Consider the following 17,605-nt stretch of genomic DNA (forward strand, 5'->3'; position numbering starts at 1 on the left):
TTCCATGTGGATACTCTGTTAAGTTTGCCAGCAATCCACGTAGGCCTTCAAATGGAAATGCCAGAGACTAATGTTAAAGCTAAAGTTTTAAAGGCAGCAGACTAACCCCGGGGTTGCCTTCACCCACCATGTGCTGTAGGTCTTATTTCTGAGCTCAGTAGGTGGCACTTTGGTACCACTGCCCAGCCCTACAACCTCTGCCAGGGTATACAGTGCCTCTGCTTTCCCTTTCCCTGGTAAGAGAGCACAGTAGAACTGACTGTAATAATCTTTTACTGGTCCCCAGGCATTTGACGACTTCATTTTCGCTTTCTTTGCGGTGGAGATGGTCATCAAAATGGTGGCTCTGGGGATCTTCGGGCAGAAGTGTTACCTTGGAGACACGTGGAATCGCCTGGACTTCTTCATCGTGATGGCAGGGTCAGTAACAAAACCTCATAACATTGCCTTTGACGTGAAAGCTAGAAAGCCCCAGAGAACCCAATCTGTAGGTTGTCCTGGCTGGTTTTCATGTCTTGTGAAAGCTTGTAAGCTCCAGCCAAGACCAAGTCCCATGAATCTCATTTGGTTTAACCTCTGGCAACCACACCAGGTTGTGGAGTGCACTGTGGTTGTCAGGGCAAAAGTCTCTGAGTTGCCAGTAGGGATCCTTTTGCCAACGTCAAACCAGGTGTGTGCTGATCTAACCCAGTGCTCAAGGTGAGGTTTTCATCTCGAGAAGAGAAGGATAAAGCACACGGCAGCGCAGCCCTGCTCCTGTCATGTGGCACCATTAGAGTGAGGCAGAGGCAGAAATTAGCCAAACAAGGAGAATCAAGCCCAAAATCTGTTTCAGAAGGTTGAAATCCCAGTGTAAGAGCCCCTCCAGAAGTTGACTGGCAGCTGCTGTCGGTGATCCTCCCAAATTACCAACACATGCACATGTCTCTAGTAAACTTCTGTTGGTTTATATTTTAAAACCATCTCCCACAGCTGTTTATTTGTGTAGGATGTGTTAATAAATAGATATAATTTATTTGTGGAATCACCCAAGGAAGATCTGTCTGCTTTTGACATCAGCTCCTGCGAAATTGTAACTGCATGAACTGAAAACTTGGCAAGTCCAAAACTTTATTCTATAAATAGATGGATATAGAAACTCCAGGCTCTCTTACCTGCTTACTGTACCCTACAAAGGGATAGACTGCCTTTAATGACAGAGCTCTGCCTTATTTCTGAACTCCTGGTTTTATAATGACCAGCCTGGGGTTAATTAGAGCATTCCTGTAATAAGCTGGGCCATTTTTACCGTTACATTAGCAATGTACAATCTTAACTGCACTTAGAGAGTTGCATTTTGATCCACGTTATTTGTCTGGCATACAGCTTGGAATGGCCCTACAGGCTTGAATCAAACAGAAGCCCTCCTGAGCAGAGCTGCTTTGAACCAGTGTGAGTTTTTGACCTAGGGAAAAACAGCAAGAACAACAATAGTCATTGATAATTGTTTTTCTTCTTTCCAAAGCTGCTGCAGCAGCATTTAAACATTTAACAGAAGAGTGGGGCCATAACTGTGGGGGAAACATGGGGTCAGAAACACGATGTCCATAACCATTGCAACAGCAGAACCCCATGCTGAGCTCTCCTGATTGGGTGAGCAGAGGATCCCCGTGTCACCAAACAGACCATGGCAGTGTACTTTGGCCATTCAGCAAGGAGCACACGGTTGGAAATAACAGGTGCTTTTTCCAGTGGGTGCATGGATGTGATGCAGATCTGAAGAGGCCTTTCTGATAAGAAGGGAAAGAAGTGCTGCACAGTGCTGCCTGCATTGTTTGTCCCATTTGGTGTCCTTAAATAAGCTGATTTGGCTGACAAGCAAGTGTACCAAAGAGAAAGGAGGGTGAGCAGGGAAACTACAAAATAAACATATCTTCTGCCTCTAGCAACAGATTGTGTCTGAAGTTTGTTCCAGCACTGAAAGCCCTTTCATGTTCTGCTCGCCTGAGAAATGTACCCTGGAAAATTTCAGAGCAAATGGAGCTCACAACCTCTGGGTCTGTCCAGCCGCCAAGTTGAAAGCATTTCCCAAGCATCAAAAACGTTGTCCACAAGGGCTGAAAGCAGAGATGTTTCTTGTGCATCCTTCCCTGGAGGTGTTGCAGGCTCATGTGGTATGCTTTGGACATCTTTATCTTGACAGCTGGAGGAGTGGAAGCTGCTCATAGCAGGAGACAGAGGCTGTGCCTCCTGCTTCCCAGTACCCAAAGGCTGAGGGGAATTGCCTCTACTCCATGCATATCCCAAATATCCAGCTCCAGCAAGTTTCCATTGGAGTTTTCCAAGGTATCCTTGGCTGAAAAGTGCAATGTGAGAACAGGACCCCAAGCTTCTTCTTGGCAAAGGAACCTTGGACTTTTCCATGAAGGCTTGAGGTGATTTAACTGAAGCAGGTCCGACCTGGAACCTATCACCATCAATCAGGTGGTTCAAGTTGGCTACAGTGGGCAACTTGCTTTGAAATCCTAAGTGAAGTGTCATGGAAATCCAGAATGTTGGAGTCAGAAAGGCTTTTTCCTAGGCCATACCCTGGATTATACATCTTTCATCAGCCCTATTGAAACTTCAAGTGAGGCCCCAGGAGCTGGCCCTCAAAAAAGCACGTGGAGCAGTCCATACTCCTTTCACACACTATTAGGCGTTCAAAAACTGTCTCCATTACAGCAAAACCCACTTGCTCAGCCACCCGATAAATTGTGTGTGTTTGCTGTGCTGGGACCAAGCCAGCCAGCAGGCTCAGGCTTAAGCTGTATGCGTTGAGACAATGCTGTCCCTATTCCTGCAGGGGCTGCTTCCAGGAGGTCCCTGGTGCTGGCTCTGGGCCCCTCAGCCCAGGTGGGAGTGGGATCCCCACTGGGTGGTCCCTGCTCAGTGAGCACAGGTTGGGTGTAAGGTCTGGTGTTGGCCCATGCTGAGTTTTCAAGCCGTTTGTCATGTTGGGCTCAGTTCCTACGTTCAAGCTTTAAGGTGGTTTTGATTTATAAAGAAGTGTTAACAGCTTGCAGGCCAAGGCAACAGAGAAGCAAATAAACTAAACCAAGCCCTTCTTCTCTGTGGCTTGAAATTTAGAAAATATGGCTACTTTTTCTTGATGGTCCATAACCATTTTGGTCCATCCTGACTGGAGAATGCTTAACCTGAAAATCTTTCCACTGGAGCTCTTTCTGACAGCAGTTCTGCCTTCCTCCTCCTGTCTCTGTTTATTTGATTTATTATTTTTTTTAAAGCCCATTCTCTGTGGCATCCAGCAGCTTATTCGTAGGGTTCTTCAGATGCTGTGATGTTATTTGAACAGACGTGGTGAGAGATTTGTGATATATTTACAAGTGCTTCCCTGTAGTCAAACTCATAAATTGTAATTACAGCCATGCTAACTAGCCACAACCCCATTAAAAAACAACACTACCCACATTTGCTACTCATTGCTATAAAAGAAGAAAACTGACTAAACTTAATGTCCTTCCCAGCCTGGGAGAGAAATATTTATGCGAAATGGAGACGGAGCATGAAAAATAAAATGTTCCTTATTCTTAATAATGAAATGAAAACCAAACTACTTTGTAGTCGTTTGTTGGTTTCATTATTCACACTTTGGTCGTAGGAGGATGGATAAGCTGGTGTGAAAATGCACCGGGATGCGGGCAGGGGGTGTTTGATCAGCACATCTCGTTGATGTGGAGCTGTGCACAATGAGATATCAGCAAGGGTGAGCCGTGGGGAGCCCCAGCTCTGTGCCCCCTATTTGCAGCTCCCTGTTGTGCCAAGTCCTGCTTGGACAGGAGCTCCCCAGGTGCATACCCACCAGCAGTCCATGCACCATGCTGCTTGCATGGGTGTGAGCAGCCCTTCAAAGGTGGAAATATCCATTATATCCCATATCAAAACCACATTGGGAGTCACTTCCCCACCCCATAGCCTCGTGCTCATGGGGCACCTCATGCCCAGACACCTCTTCTCTCTTTCTCTGCAGCATGATGGAGTACTCCTTGGATGGACACAACGTCAGCCTGTCTGCCATCCGCACTGTGCGTGTGCTGCGGCCGCTGCGAGCCATTAACAGGGTTCCAAGTAAGTAACCATCAGTGTGGCTCTGCCTTAAGCTTTCTGATATCCTCTTCTCTCGATGCCAAGGGCAAGTTCATTGATTTTATTTTTTTTAACGTGATGTTAGACATCATTTATTATTATTATTAGCAATGTTAGAAAAGGACAAGGGAGACTGTATACCTGAGGTGCCAAGTTTTTGTGGCTGATTTCCAACAGTTTTGTGAACTCTTTGTAGCAAGTAACTCCCAGTAAATAGCAAAGCTCCCATAAAGAAACTGGAAAGACCAATTCTAAGAGAGATCATCTTGCCCAGGATGGGCTCGTTTTCTTCCTCTCGGTTATTTAAGGTCTTTTGGTCTCTTTGTGTTCAGGATTAGAAGCGCGGTATTCTCCATCATTGGTAAAACACCACGGAGGGTCTGCTGTCGTGTAGAACAAAATTGGGTTCATCCACAATGGGAAGTTCAAGTGGTCCCTGAATCCATTTTTGAGTGGCTTCAGCTGCTTGTCTTCTAAATCCAATTTGAAAGATGAACCAATAAGGTGAAATAATTTCCTGCCATACCAGCTGTCTGCTGAGCGACCCTTGCAAGGCACTAATTTCATTGCTCTTTCATCAATTTCTAACCAAATGCAGCAGCGTTGCATGGAAATCATACATGCTCCTCACTAAAATAACTATTTTGGGGTCATTTTAAGAGCATGTTCGAATGTCACACCCCACCATTCACAGAACCACAGAATTAATCATAGAATCATGAAAATTGGAAAAGACTGCTAAGATCATCAAGTCCAACCACCCTCCCTGAGCATCCTGCTGGGATTAATTGCCCATCACGTCAGCACATCCGAAGACAGTGCAACAAACTCCCCCAAGTCAGTGTCGGTTCCAGTGCTTCTTGTTTTGTTCAGAAGATCAGCAGAAGAAAGCCATCAAGTTTTGTTAATAGCAAATGAAATTAAACCTAACGGTTTAAGCAGAGTTTTTGGTGTTGCCCAGCCAGCGTGGTGAGCGTTCAGGCTGGTCTGACAGTGTTACCAGCACCTTGAACCAGTGCCAGGCTGGGATCAGCATTCCAGGAAATCCCTCATTTCCGGGAGGACAGATAATCACAGATTTACCTGTTTATGAGACAGCAGCTCCATCCACTTGGCACTTCACTGCTGTCACTGTTTCAGACCGATGCCATAATCCAGGGCCTGCAGAGAAAGGATAGCAAAAACCTTCTACGTGTTGGATTTTGGGGCGATGTTTCATTCCTCTTCTTTCATCTGTGGGGATACTCCACCTCCAATGGGGAACCACCTGGACACCTCTTGCTTCTCAGCCCTGTCCCCGTGTCCCCGGTGCCAGGATGCTGCCATCCAGAGCAGTGTTTTCAGCCACAAATGACATTGAGTGGATATGAATTATGGCTGGAGACAAGCCTGGCATGCAGTTGCAGGGACCCATGAGAAATTGCCCAGCGATGTATCCCCGTGGTGCCTGGGCACTTTTCTGGGCTCCAGCCAGTGCTGCGAGCACCACGCTTCCAGGCACAATAAATTCACCCGTGAGATTATTTCATTTTTATTCGTTAAGAAAAGAAAGGAGAACCCCAGCCAATAAAAACATCGTCTCTATTAGAAATTATTCCTCGGAAATGACTGGAAAAATACAGTTTCTGCAATTTATACATTTGGCAGGGGCTGCAGTTTGGGTGTTTTGGTGTTTTTTTTAGTAGTGGTCACTGTTTTTTCAAGCCCCTTTCACTGCTTTATTTTTATTTTTCTGCTGCGTGGTTCCAACCAGGCTTCACGTGGAATGGGAGCAAAAAGGAAGCCTCGTTTCAGCTCAAGCATTGCTCGTGGACTTTTCCCATGGCAGAGCCTGCACTCTGCTGAGGGCCCCGAGCACCCGGAGCAGATAGCAAGCAGATGGCTTCAGTCTCAAGAATGATGCCACCCAACAACCCAAAATGCCAGAAGTAGCTGAGAGGAAAAAAGTTGTCTGGCACACAGAGAGGAATTTTAACCATTTTTTAGTAAAATAGATAGACACGGGGCTGGAGGCATCGTGGTGCCCCACTCCTCCTTTCAACAGGCCCAAGGGTATTGCAGGAGGAGTAGGAACACTGGAAATGGGTAGTGAGCTAGAAATAGATGGTAGAAAAATAGCTCGCATCCGTGTGGGTGCAGCTTATAGAATCATAGAACAGTTTGGATTGGAAGAGACCTTTAAGATCATCTCGTTCCAACTCCCCACTATAGGAAGGGACACCTTCCTCTAGACCAGGTTGCTCACAGCGCCCATCCCCTTGTGAGGCAGCTGATGGGCTGAGAAGCAGACCCCACGCAGGTGGGAAAGGAGTTTGCTGAGCACTTTTTAGTGGGACAAAATGCTTTCAAAGGTGGCAGTGTCACCACCTGACCCTTCAAATGCATGGTTTGTCATCATGCTGCAAACCCAAGCCCTCTCTCTGATGAGCACTGGGCTCCTGACACTCCATTTCTTGTTTTATTCTTTCCTGTAATTTAGCACTTGCCTTTGTCCGTTGCTTTTTTCATTATTCCTCCTCTCATCAATTATTCGCTGTTGAAATGAGAGCTGGTCCACCATCTCCGAGGCTCATTTAACCTCTGCTGAGCAGCAAGTCCTAATTCCCTTTTTATTCTTTTTTTTTCTTTGGGCTTGAAGGTGCCCTGGGGCAGCACCCAATCCCTGCTCAGTCTGTGCAGGGAGTGATGCCAGGAGCTGGTGGGGACACAAAGGTTTGATGCAGCCCTGCAAGCTTCACTCATTGCTCCATCATTTTATTTAAGCTGAAAGTTCTTGCACAGAAATCAGCTTGTCCCTGGCAGCACAGGTGCTGGGAAGCCTCCAAGTGTGCATGCACGTTCACAGAGAGCCTTGCAGGGATTTGAAGGACAGAATGGAAAGGTCCTCAACAGTATTAGGCAGGGGACAGAACTGGAGCACTTCCTTGGGGAAGCAGTTTGTGCGTCCTGCTTCCTGCTTCAGAAAAAGTCCCATTTTTCCCTGCGTCCCCTGCTTGTAAGATGAGCATGGGCTGCTCTCAGCTGCCAGAGGTGGAAGAGGAATGGGAGAGGTCAGGAGAGCAGCTGCAGTTATTCTACAGGGGGCCCTGCGTTGTCTAGGGGGAAGACGTGTCATTCCCATGAGATGCTCAATATGTCTATAATGCATATTTTGATACTTCCCTCGGGTAAGTGCATGATGTGGTCCCTGAGAGCATCCAGAAATCTGATCAGCACATCCCAGTTCCTCTGCCCTGACTGCACGGTATGGAGCACCCTGCTTGCCCCCATCACCCAGTACCTCTAACCTGTTTTATTCTCCCCCTGCAGGTATGCGAATACTCGTCACCCTGCTGTTAGATACTCTGCCTATGTTAGGCAACGTCCTCCTTTTGTGCTTCTTTGTCTTCTTCATCTTTGGGATCGTCGGTGTGCAGCTCTGGGCAGGGCTGCTGAGAAACAGGTGTTTCCTAGACAGGAATTTGGCAACGTAAGTACAGCAGAAGTCTCCTGTTCTTCCTTTCTCCCTCTTTCCTGATGGAGGAGCCCATGGTGCTGGTGGTGGCACACAAGGGGTGCTCAGAGATGGTTGTTGGCAGCTTTCTGAGGGTTTGCTGTGGCTTTCTCATCTTTTTTCCTGGAGGACAAAGACGTTAGCACCCTGACCAAGGAAGCTGAGATCCCTGACAGTGGAAATGTGAGAATTTAGACCAAACAAAAGTATGAGAGCTCTGTGAAAACTGCTGGGTGGGTCTGGGAGGTCACCTAGCACAGCACAGCTTCTGGCACAAGGTTAATGAGGGGTGTGCATGCTAGAACATGCAGCAGTGTAGAGATGCTGCTGAAACACCCTGTATGTGTAGATGATCTTTGAGGTCCTTTTTCAACCAAGGCCATTCTATGATTCTACGTCTCTGTAGGACCAGATGCTGAAGATACGTTAGAGACATTTGTACCACTCTCAACCTGAAACAGCCACAAGGGATGTGCAGCATATTCAATCACCTGCTGATGCAAACTTTAGGTTCTTCCAAGTTTGGCAGTTGCATGGAACAGCATCTCTGCCAGGTGCTGCAGGTGGTAATAGACCTTAATTGCCCAGATGACCTTTACCTGGGTTCTCCACCCCACCTGTGGCCCTCCATTTAAGCTCAGGCTGGGGCCCTGGGCCCTCCTTTCACCAGGGCTGTAAGTGCTCTCTTCCTGGTCCTGCTTCCTGGATGGGTCTGACCCTGGTCTGTCACTTGTTGCGCTTGGAGCTGGAATTGGGTAACGTATGGCTGCTGGCTTGTCCCCTGTCATAGGGCAGCCCTGCCCTTGGTTGCCTTATTATCACAAGCAAAATCAGGACTGTGTGTGGGCTGTGAGCTCCTGCGAAGAAGGAGGCGTGCAGAGCAAATCCTTGCAGAAAGCGTCCTCTTAGAGTCTGCTGAAGACACCAGTGGCTCAGAGGTGAGGAAAGCCTGAAGGCTGCTTACTGGGGCAGCTCCAGCTTTTCTAGAGGAGATAACAGCCTAATTATGAGTCTGTCATCATCTGCTGCCTGCAATTGTATTGTCTTGGAAATGAGCAGGTATCATCCGTTTGATTTAACCTGGGTCTCGTTCCTGCCTCACTCTGAGCAGTGTGGTGGCACAGAGCTGTAGCTGATGGGGAGGGACCACCAAAGACTTGGGACCAGATGTCTAAAATACTGTGTGATTTCCTGCAAAGCGGAGCTTTTAAAATTAATCATGGAATGATTGTTTGCTAAGCAGAGATGTTAAGCAGCCAGGAAGTGGGCTGTTATGTAAAGGCTATTAGCAGCATCAAAGGCATTGCAGGATCTGCTTATCAGGGTCTTGGCCCCTCGTTGCAGCAGTCAGGTTCCCTGAGCTCAGCCCTGGGAGCTGTTTGATGAGACAGGAGTTCTGTGAGTTCTCCTTCTTCCTTCACAGCCCATCAGGAGTTTCAGAGAAATCCTTAATGTGCTCTGACGCTCTCAACCAGCCTGGAGCTGCCATCTGAGTCTGTTTCTCTGGGTTAGCTTCAGAGCATAGGAAATTGGCAGGAAATCCACAGTTCCAGTCATTGAGATAGTGCACACTGATCCAACTCTACAGTAGCCTTCATCATCCCAACAGTAAGTTGTGTAGGGGGAAAGGCATGGAGTGACTCAGGAAGAGCATAACAGAAAGCTGTTGTGCACGTGGCCCAAAACTCAGAGCTCTGGCCTCAAACAAGCAATTCCCACTTATCAGCACTAGGATGCTGTCTGCCCAGGGCTGGACTGGAGAGGATCCATCTTCTTGCTCCATCTCTGTGTCTAGCTGCTGTGCTTGGCATTACTGCTGAGAGTCTCGACCATCCATCCCTTCCCAGGGAATGCTGCCAAGGAGAACATAACAACTTCAAAACCTTCACACAGGGTCTGTGGGATTTTAAAGTTAAGCTCTGGTTTGGGGTAGAATTAAACAGTGGAGCTCTACTGGGAGGTAGGAATGAGATGCTGGTTATCTGGTCTTGTCTGCCAAGTCCTACTAAATCCCAGTGTTGTTGTCCTCAGCCTAAAACAGTGTTCACAAGTGCCCCAGCAAGCTGTGGGCAATGGAGGGTGGATGGTGCCCTGTGCTGAGGAGATGATACTTCTGGGTCAGGTTTCCTTGCAGTGCTGTGAAGGGGAGGACCTAACCTACACAGAGGTAGGTTAGGAAAATATCCCGTGGTATTTTCAATGGATTTGTGAGGCTGTGACTCCCTGGCTAGTGCTGGACACCAGCCATGGTGCCTTGGGGGTTCTGGTGGTTCAGAGCTCCTTCAGCTGCTGGAGAGCTCAGTGGCCTTTCCCTTGGCATCACACAGGAACAGCAGTGCTGGCATGGGCTCTGAGTGCAGGAGATTCCCAGCAGTGGGAACTGAAAGGAAAATTTCATGCTGCTTTTGGGTTGGCCTGGTCTGAGAGAGGAGAGTAAACCATGGATGGGAAGGACAAGCATGACCAGCAGTTTTATCTGTAAGACCTCAGATCTGCTGTCCCCTTGCAGCCCCTTCGGCTCCCTCCTGCCAGCAGGAAGTTCTTCCATGGTAAATAAAGGATCTGGGTCACTCCCAGTGTGTTGTTGCTGCTCCTCACTTGTGTGTTATGTTGTTATGCAGCAGAGCATTTTCCTCCTCGTGGACCCTTTCAGAGAGCTCAGCAGGTTAGAAGCAAGAAAGAGGAGAGAGCTGTGAAGTGCTTTGTATTTATCTAATGCTGCAGGACAGTTCTAATGTGAGTGCTTCGGTCTTAATTAACTCTGTATCTGCTTGGTATTGTACTGCCTTTGGCTCCTTGGCTTTCATAGTCCTATGCAAAGGCACACACAACCCAGGCAGGCAGCTGATGGTTTGAAAGGTACTTCTGAGGGTTACTTAATTGCTCCTCCCGGCATCGCTCCGTGTTGCAGAGATGGGTTGGCAGCAGGGTTTCTTCCAGAATGCAGCCTCCCCTTGGAGAGCTGTGAACCTACTTGGTGCTCTGTAACTTTTTTCTTTCCTCCCCCATTCCTCATGCTTAGACCATGCTCCAGCACTTAGGGATGATGCCCTGCATGGCAGGACCGAGCCTGGGGCAGATGGAGCAGACAGCACATCAGCCTCCCTTGGTGTGGGATAGGATGGACTTTCCTGCTTCAGTGCTATCCTTCCTGCACACGAACATGCCCAGGGACCAAGAGGGAAATATATAGCAAAGCTGCTGTAAGCCCAGAGAAAAGATGCTCCCTGGGCAGCTGGCCGAGAGAGAGGTGTTAATCCTTTCTAATGTGATAACAAGATCCATTCTGGGGCTTAGTTTCTCATGAGTTTTCCCCGGAGCACAAGGGTCTCACAATTAGTGGATTCATTACCATTAATAAGTTCTTTGGACTGTGCCTGTTGGCAAGAACCAAGGCAGGCTGATTGACCTTTCATGCACATAGAGGTAGGTGGTCTTGGCAGGGCGCGTACATTTAAGCTGTGGATGCTGAGGATTCTCTCATTCTGCAACACTTTGCTCCCCTGCTCTCCTTCTGTCTTTCCCCTTTCTGGTTTTGCCAGCACAGCCCTAGAATAAGGGAACTGGAATAAGGTCTTAATTGGGCACTGTTGGCTGCTAGTTGGAGTGTCCCTTCCCTCTGCCCTCACTGTGCCACTGTGGGTCCATCCCAGCTGGATGGATGCTCATGTGTCCTGTGCTGAGGGAGAAGGGCTTGAAAAGGGCTGGGCAGGAACTGGCCCTTGTGCCTTTGATTTTGGCCTATCAAGGGCAGGACTCTTTTAGTTTGTAAATTATTTTTGAGAGGGTGTTGCAAAAATGGGCAAGGTAGAGAGAAGGGAGGATAAAACCAGTTAGCAGCAGAACCAAACCAAGCTTCATCCACCCTTTGCAATCAAGCTGTGCTTTATTTTCCTGCTTTTACTTTCCTCCCAAAGCCACCGAAGTGTCGTTCTTTGCATTTCTCCCCAGTGCCTGTGCCCAGATCTCTGTGCAGCTTATTAGATCACAGCCCAAGGCGGCGTGTCTGCAAGCAGCCTTTTCTCCTTCAGCCCAAGGCTTCTTAAACTGTGACTCAGAGGCAATGTGCAGCCTCTGAGATCTGACTGGCTCATCGAGGGCCTTTCAAGTTGCAATGTGTAGTGAACAGAGAGGCACTGAATAGGATGGGGTTCAGTCGTTTGGCTCCCCAGCCTGGCTGCGTTTCCCCCCTCCAACAAAACTGGGTGCATGGACTTTCACAGAACAAGCTGGCACGTTGCTAGCTGTGTCTCTGCCAAGCTGGGGTGGGCACATCGAGAGGTTGGAGATCACCTCTGGGAGCTGAAATGAAGATGATTCATCTGGGTCAATGCATGCATGTCCCTCCTGCAGCTGGAAAGGCAGCTGTGTGGCACTGAATGCCCCGTGTCATTGTGCCATGGTGAGAAAGGCAGCTCGTGTGTCTGAATGCTGTGTGTCATTGTGCCATAGTGGGAGAGGCAGCCCCTGGGGGGCTCGGCTGTGAGATCGGAGCAGAGCATCACGCTGACGCATCAGCCCTTCTGTCTGAGCACTTCTTCCATGGGCAGTGTTCTTGGCACAGGCATATGTGTGTCTGCATTTGAACGTGAAACTGCTCCCGGGAAAGGAGCTTGTGCAGCCATAGCTGCTAATTACCCAATCATCCCTCCAGATGGTCCCTCTCCCTCTACAAGTCCAGCTTTGCTCTGGGTAGAATCCTAATTATGCTGGCCTGTGAGCTGCAGCATGCTGAGCCTTCCCATCCCACCCGCTGCCAACTGCCTTTTGCGACCAGGGAACTCCTGCTGCTGGTGTTGCTTCCAGGGTGGGGAAGGAGATAAGTTTTAGTAGAGTTTCACAGCTCCTCCTGGCTCTGAAGGAAATCTTCCTGGGTGATCAGTTCTAGTCTGGAGGAGTGTCATCTGGAATGGCACATCCAGATCAAAGGGCATTGCTTTAAGCAAAACAAGAAAGAGCAAGAGATGTTTCCAGTGTCACTCAGTTTTGCTGCAGGGATAGGAGTTCAATGCATAGCTTCAGGTGTGCAAGTTATGGGCTGTGAGACTTGCCTGTGGCTCTCCCTGCTGCAAGCAGCAGGTTTGGGCACTGGGAGCTGCCCAACCAGAGCCAAAGCTTTGAGTTTACATGGTGCACCTCATCAAGATTTGATGAGAATTGTGGAGAGCTGCAGAGCCTAAACTGCAGGTCTAGTGCTTTGATGGGAAGGTACCACATGAGACATTTCAGCATCTCTCCTCCCATTGCCTTAGGGACTCAGCAGCTTTGCAAGGTCCTGGTTTCTGCATCTGAGTGTAGCCCCTCTTGTACCCACTAAGACCAAAACAGAGCTCCCTGCTGCTGGTGAGTCAGAAGAAGTTGCTGCTTGTCTCTCTTGCTTCACACAAGTTCTGCTGTCTGCCCACAGACTGCAGCACCCTCAGACACATCCTCGTGCCTCAGTGCCTTTTAATCCTTTGCAAACTTCCACCATAACCCCCTCTGTGTGACAAACTCCTCTGCTTGCAGCTTCTGATCTTCTAGCAAACAAGGTGCTGGTGCAGTGCTCACCTTTATCTTCAGCTTGTTTTATATGGAAATTTCCTCCAAGTGAAACCAGTCTGTGGGCGGGGGAAGGAGAGGGCTTTAACAGTCCTGAAGGAAAAACATTTGTCGTGCGTTTCTTCCTTGTCTTTTGAATCTAAGATATGGGGAGGCAGATTTTACAGTTGTGTCTGGGGGAAAATGGGAGTGTTGTGTGAGGGGAGGTGAATAGCTGGTGAATGAGTTGTTATTCACAGCCAACAATGCCCAATTCATTCTACCTGCTCCTCTTGCAGCTGGATGAATCTCAACACCCACATCAAGTAATTCACTGATGGAGGAGAAGGTTGTTCAGGAAAGTTGTTCAGGGCTAATTTCCCCTTGTCTCTGCCCTGCAGCAATTGCTTTCTCCTAAAGCATAGTTGCAGAGTGACTTCTGCTTTACTCAGGGTTTAAGGGAGCAATTTCAAACCATATCACTTGCTTGGCAATCGTTAGAGCAGCATTTATTCAATAGTTGGGAACATTCAGAATGGATTTAAAAAAAAAAAAATACAGCTGTCCTGTCTTGAAGAATTACCTGCTTGTCTGCTACTTACATCTTGCTTGGTCAGTTGTGTTGCTTTTTCCCTTATCTCCTGCTTGATTATAGAGCACCTTAGATCACCACTGCTCTGAGCACAACAGATCAGCTGCTGGAGGTCTTCTCTCCTTCTTGCTTTGAGCAGTGCTTCAGCAGTGAGTGCTGGGGTACCTCACAAATGCTCATCAGATGCCATGAAGAGCCCTGGACTCAGCTTGCTTGCTGCTCTGCCCCAGAGCACGGCTTGGAAAAGGCACATCCCTGCCATGCTGCAATCAGAGCACTTGCTTTTCTTCTCTCTAACAGAGCTTTATAACTTTATCCAGGCCAATTAAATCAGCATCCAGTTCCCATTAACGTGGGCTCTTTCCTTCAGTAAGAACAGAAGGAATTTGAGATGCCCGTGGCTGCCTCTCTCCTTATTAAAGTTCAGCTCACTCATCCTGGAGACGTGCTGAGGGGGAAATTTCTTGGAAAGCTGCTTTGCCTTAGGGTCATCTGAAGCATGATCTGAGCATCAAAGAAGCTCTCTTAAAATCCTTAGCAGGGAACAAAAAGTTACCAGCCCTGGCTTTTAGGAAGCACCTAGACTGCTTTTTTCCTCTCTTTACCACTTCATTTCATCTGTCAGCAGCCTCGCCTCATTTGCTCGCTTGGAAAACTCAGGCTGATATTTAACTGAAAGATCACTGGAGCCTTGCAGGATGCTGTAAGCAAACAGCTTTACAGGCAATGACGTCTCAGCTGTGACTTGCTGTCTCCTGTCTGATGAGGTGGAAATGGGAGGAACTGGCATCGAGATGCTGGGCTCCGGGATTCTCAGGCAGAAGGGAGGCACTTCAGAATGCTGCAGTCTCTGGGACCTTGTTCTGACGAGATATGGTCCTGACACAGAGTCTTACTATTGGCCATGGAAAGAGGTGGCATAAACGATGTTTTTGGAAGTATTCATTAGTCTTGCTTCTCTTTGGCTGCTCTGTACGGGTGCTGGGGTTGTGCTGCATGATGGGCGCTGGTCTTCTGACTCCTGCGGTGCAGCCATGGAAGGGGCACTGCACAGAGAGAGACAGTAATGGGGGGTGGTTGTCATGTGGAGCTGCAGGAAGAGCTGTTTTGTGGACAGCAGCATTTCATACCATCATTTGAGTTGGAAGGGGCCTCTAAAGGCTGTCTGGTCCCATTCCCTGCTCTGAGCAGGGGTACCCACAGCTCTATCAGCGCTCAGAGCCCCATCCACCTGACCATGGGTGTCTGACGGGACGGGGCATCGCCAGCTCTCTGGGCAGCCTGTTCTCATCCATCTCTCCTTTTTTCCCCCCCCCAGGACGTATAACCTTACCTTCCTGCATCCGTACTACCGCACAGACGAAGCAGAGGAGAATCCGTTCATCTGCTCATCCCATCGTGAAAACGGCATGCAGAAATGCTCCAACATCCCAACCAGGAAGGAGTACAAGGTGGAGTGCACCTTGAGCATGGACTCCTACACCCCAAGTTTATACAACCCTGACTTCAGCAGCAAGAATGCCTGCATAAACTGGAACCAATATTACAATGTATGCATGGCAGGGGATGTAAACCCACACAATGGAGCTATCAATTTTGATAATATTGGCTATGCCTGGATAGCTATATTTCAGGTATGATTCTCTAAAGGTTTCCTGTTTCTTTATTTTGTCGTCCTTTGCTTGGGAGGATTTTGATCAATACCTCAGTGGAAAAAGGAACTTGCTTGCACCTGCGTGAAGCTGCAAATAAAGACACGCAGAGCAAATGAATCAGACATTGTGCACCAATGCTCCAAGAGAGCACTTGGAAAGAATGAAGGAATGGTCACTTTTCAGTGTTCTAAAAGAGGGGGGGGAATGTTTCAGGCAGACAAAAATTTGCCAAGTTGTGGCACTGCAGATTAGACCTGGGTAAATCCTAAGAAGGAAATCACTTTGGGAGTTGGGGTCCTTATTTATTGCTGCAGCATCAGGAACTGGAGAAAAATGTCCACGTTCTTAAGCAAGATTTAATACTGTTCTGAAATGTAGCAGCTAGCGTGATGGCAAAAGTTCAGCCTGAATCAAGAATTTCAAGGTCATACTGGTTAGCATGGTATGCTGTGGAGAGGAATAAATAACCCAAACAGACTGTTCTGGTTAGAATCTTTGGAAAGAGATGTCTACTCACGTGGGGCTTGAGTCTGACTTGATCCACTCTTGTACAGTTCTGTGCTGGAGACCACAGTGCTTCTGACTGGCTCAGACTGGGGAAGAGTTCACAGGTGGCAAGTGACAAAGTGTACTCCAGTATCCAAAGCATTTTCAGTGTGTTTGTAGCTGTGGAACACTACAAAGCTCATCTGCTCAGTCCTGAGGCTACGGTCACTTAGGGCTGGTGGATTTTAAATGAGCTGCGCGTGGTTGGCAGTCTTAATTTTGCAGTTTGTTTTTGATGTCGTTTCTCTATGCTTTCAGCTACATGTCCTATTTTATTTGGTCTTCCTGAAGAGCAGGTGACATCTATTCCTAAAAGAGAGACCATCTCCTTTTAGTTTTCTTAATCACAAGTAATTGCTCATCCTTCACTCTAAATTCCACTTCTGAATTTCCTTCTGGTTTCATAGGATAATACGAACATAATAACTTGTCATTTTATCTGAGAGCTGTGAAGAGTTGTTTGCTTGCTGTGAGCATCTTGTTTGCTCTCTCAGCAGCACACCTCGAATTGCACCGTTGCCAGTGTCAGGGGCTCAAAACCAAACCCATAAGGGCTCAAACAAATCCCTCTGTTAGGCTGTTTTGAAAGATGCTTGGGTTCTCTCTTGGAATTAATATGTCAAAAGAGAAGCTCAACTGGTAGTGAGTGCTGCATGAAGGAAAGAGAGAAATCAATGTGTGAGTTTTAGGTATGTCTCTGGCTGCACTTGCTTTCTCCTTTTCCTACACTCACAAGTTGGTGGATGTGCCCAGGAGGTCCTCTCTGGCTCCTGCCACAGGACAACAGTGTTCTTTCCAGAGAAAGGGCAGAGGCTGATGTGTTGCAGACTGCTTGTGCAAGCGCACTGAAATTGGGCAGATGCTTTTCCAGGGCTCCTGCTTTCTTTGTACTTCACGAGCAGGTTGGCAAGTGGCAAGCCTTCATTTCATGTTGGTATTCCATTTTCCCAGCATGCATGGCAGGTTTAAAACCCGCAAAGATTTCAGCTGATACCTTTGGAAAGAGTAGAGGGTCTGACAAATTTGAATGTTGTATCTATAGATCACTTTTGCCCACGTGAGCAGGTTTATGGATGAATTTAATGCCACTTCGGCCATCCAAATGCTTAAGAGTGTTTCCAGTCAAACAAAGCTCTTATATCTTTATTCCCTTGCCCTCTCTGAGTTTTCAGAATAGAAAATGAAAGCAATATAACTCCAGGTAAAGAAGTAGCTGCTGGGAGTAAGGTGGTTGCTTAACTTGGGTGTGGAAAGAATAAATCATTACTGCAAGAGGTTGGATGCTAAATCAAAACAATAGCTATAAGCAGAGAACATTTAACAAATAAAGCTGTTGAGTTGTGCTCTCATTACATTTAATATTGAGGCTGGGTATCACCAGGTCAGCAGTTAGATGAAGCCTCAAAGGAAGGAGTGTAGAAAGTAGAACTGACGGCTTTCGTAGCCTGGGAGCTTCCCTGTGAGCTTGTATTGAATTACTGAGCAGATAGCTCTCTGCTGTGCTCTGAAGGAGATGGATCCAATTGTCCTGAGCCCTTCTGGGGAATAATGAATACGTGGTACTTTGCGAGGGTTATGACAGAGGACTGAACCTCAAGGTCTGGCAAGCCTCCCGTTTGCATAATGGCAGTCTTAAGACTCAGCTGCATAAAGCATCCCTCATGATTTATCCCA

The 17,605-nt window shown here is 47.8% G+C and overlaps 1 protein-coding gene across 1 annotated transcript in view; it reads left to right on the top strand.

The window, feature by feature from the left end:
* CACNA1H (calcium voltage-gated channel subunit alpha1 H) overlaps window positions 1-17,605 on the top strand; it is a 109,734-nt gene that overhangs the window by 1,011 nt on the left and 91,118 nt on the right. Inside the window, exons 2-5 of the mRNA XM_065733031.1 lie at window positions 287-420; window positions 4,010-4,107; window positions 7,435-7,594; window positions 15,049-15,364. Coding sequence (XP_065589103.1) covers window positions 287-420; window positions 4,010-4,107; window positions 7,435-7,594; window positions 15,049-15,364 — 708 coding nt within the window. The remainder of the gene's footprint in view (window positions 1-286; window positions 421-4,009; window positions 4,108-7,434; window positions 7,595-15,048; window positions 15,365-17,605) is intronic.

This window comes from Cyrtonyx montezumae, unplaced genomic scaffold (genome assembly GCF_038088225.1).
Source record: "Cyrtonyx montezumae isolate F1298 unplaced genomic scaffold, pur_monq_1.0 scaffold_16, whole genome shotgun sequence".
NCBI lineage: Eukaryota > Metazoa > Chordata > Aves > Galliformes > Odontophoridae > Cyrtonyx > Cyrtonyx montezumae.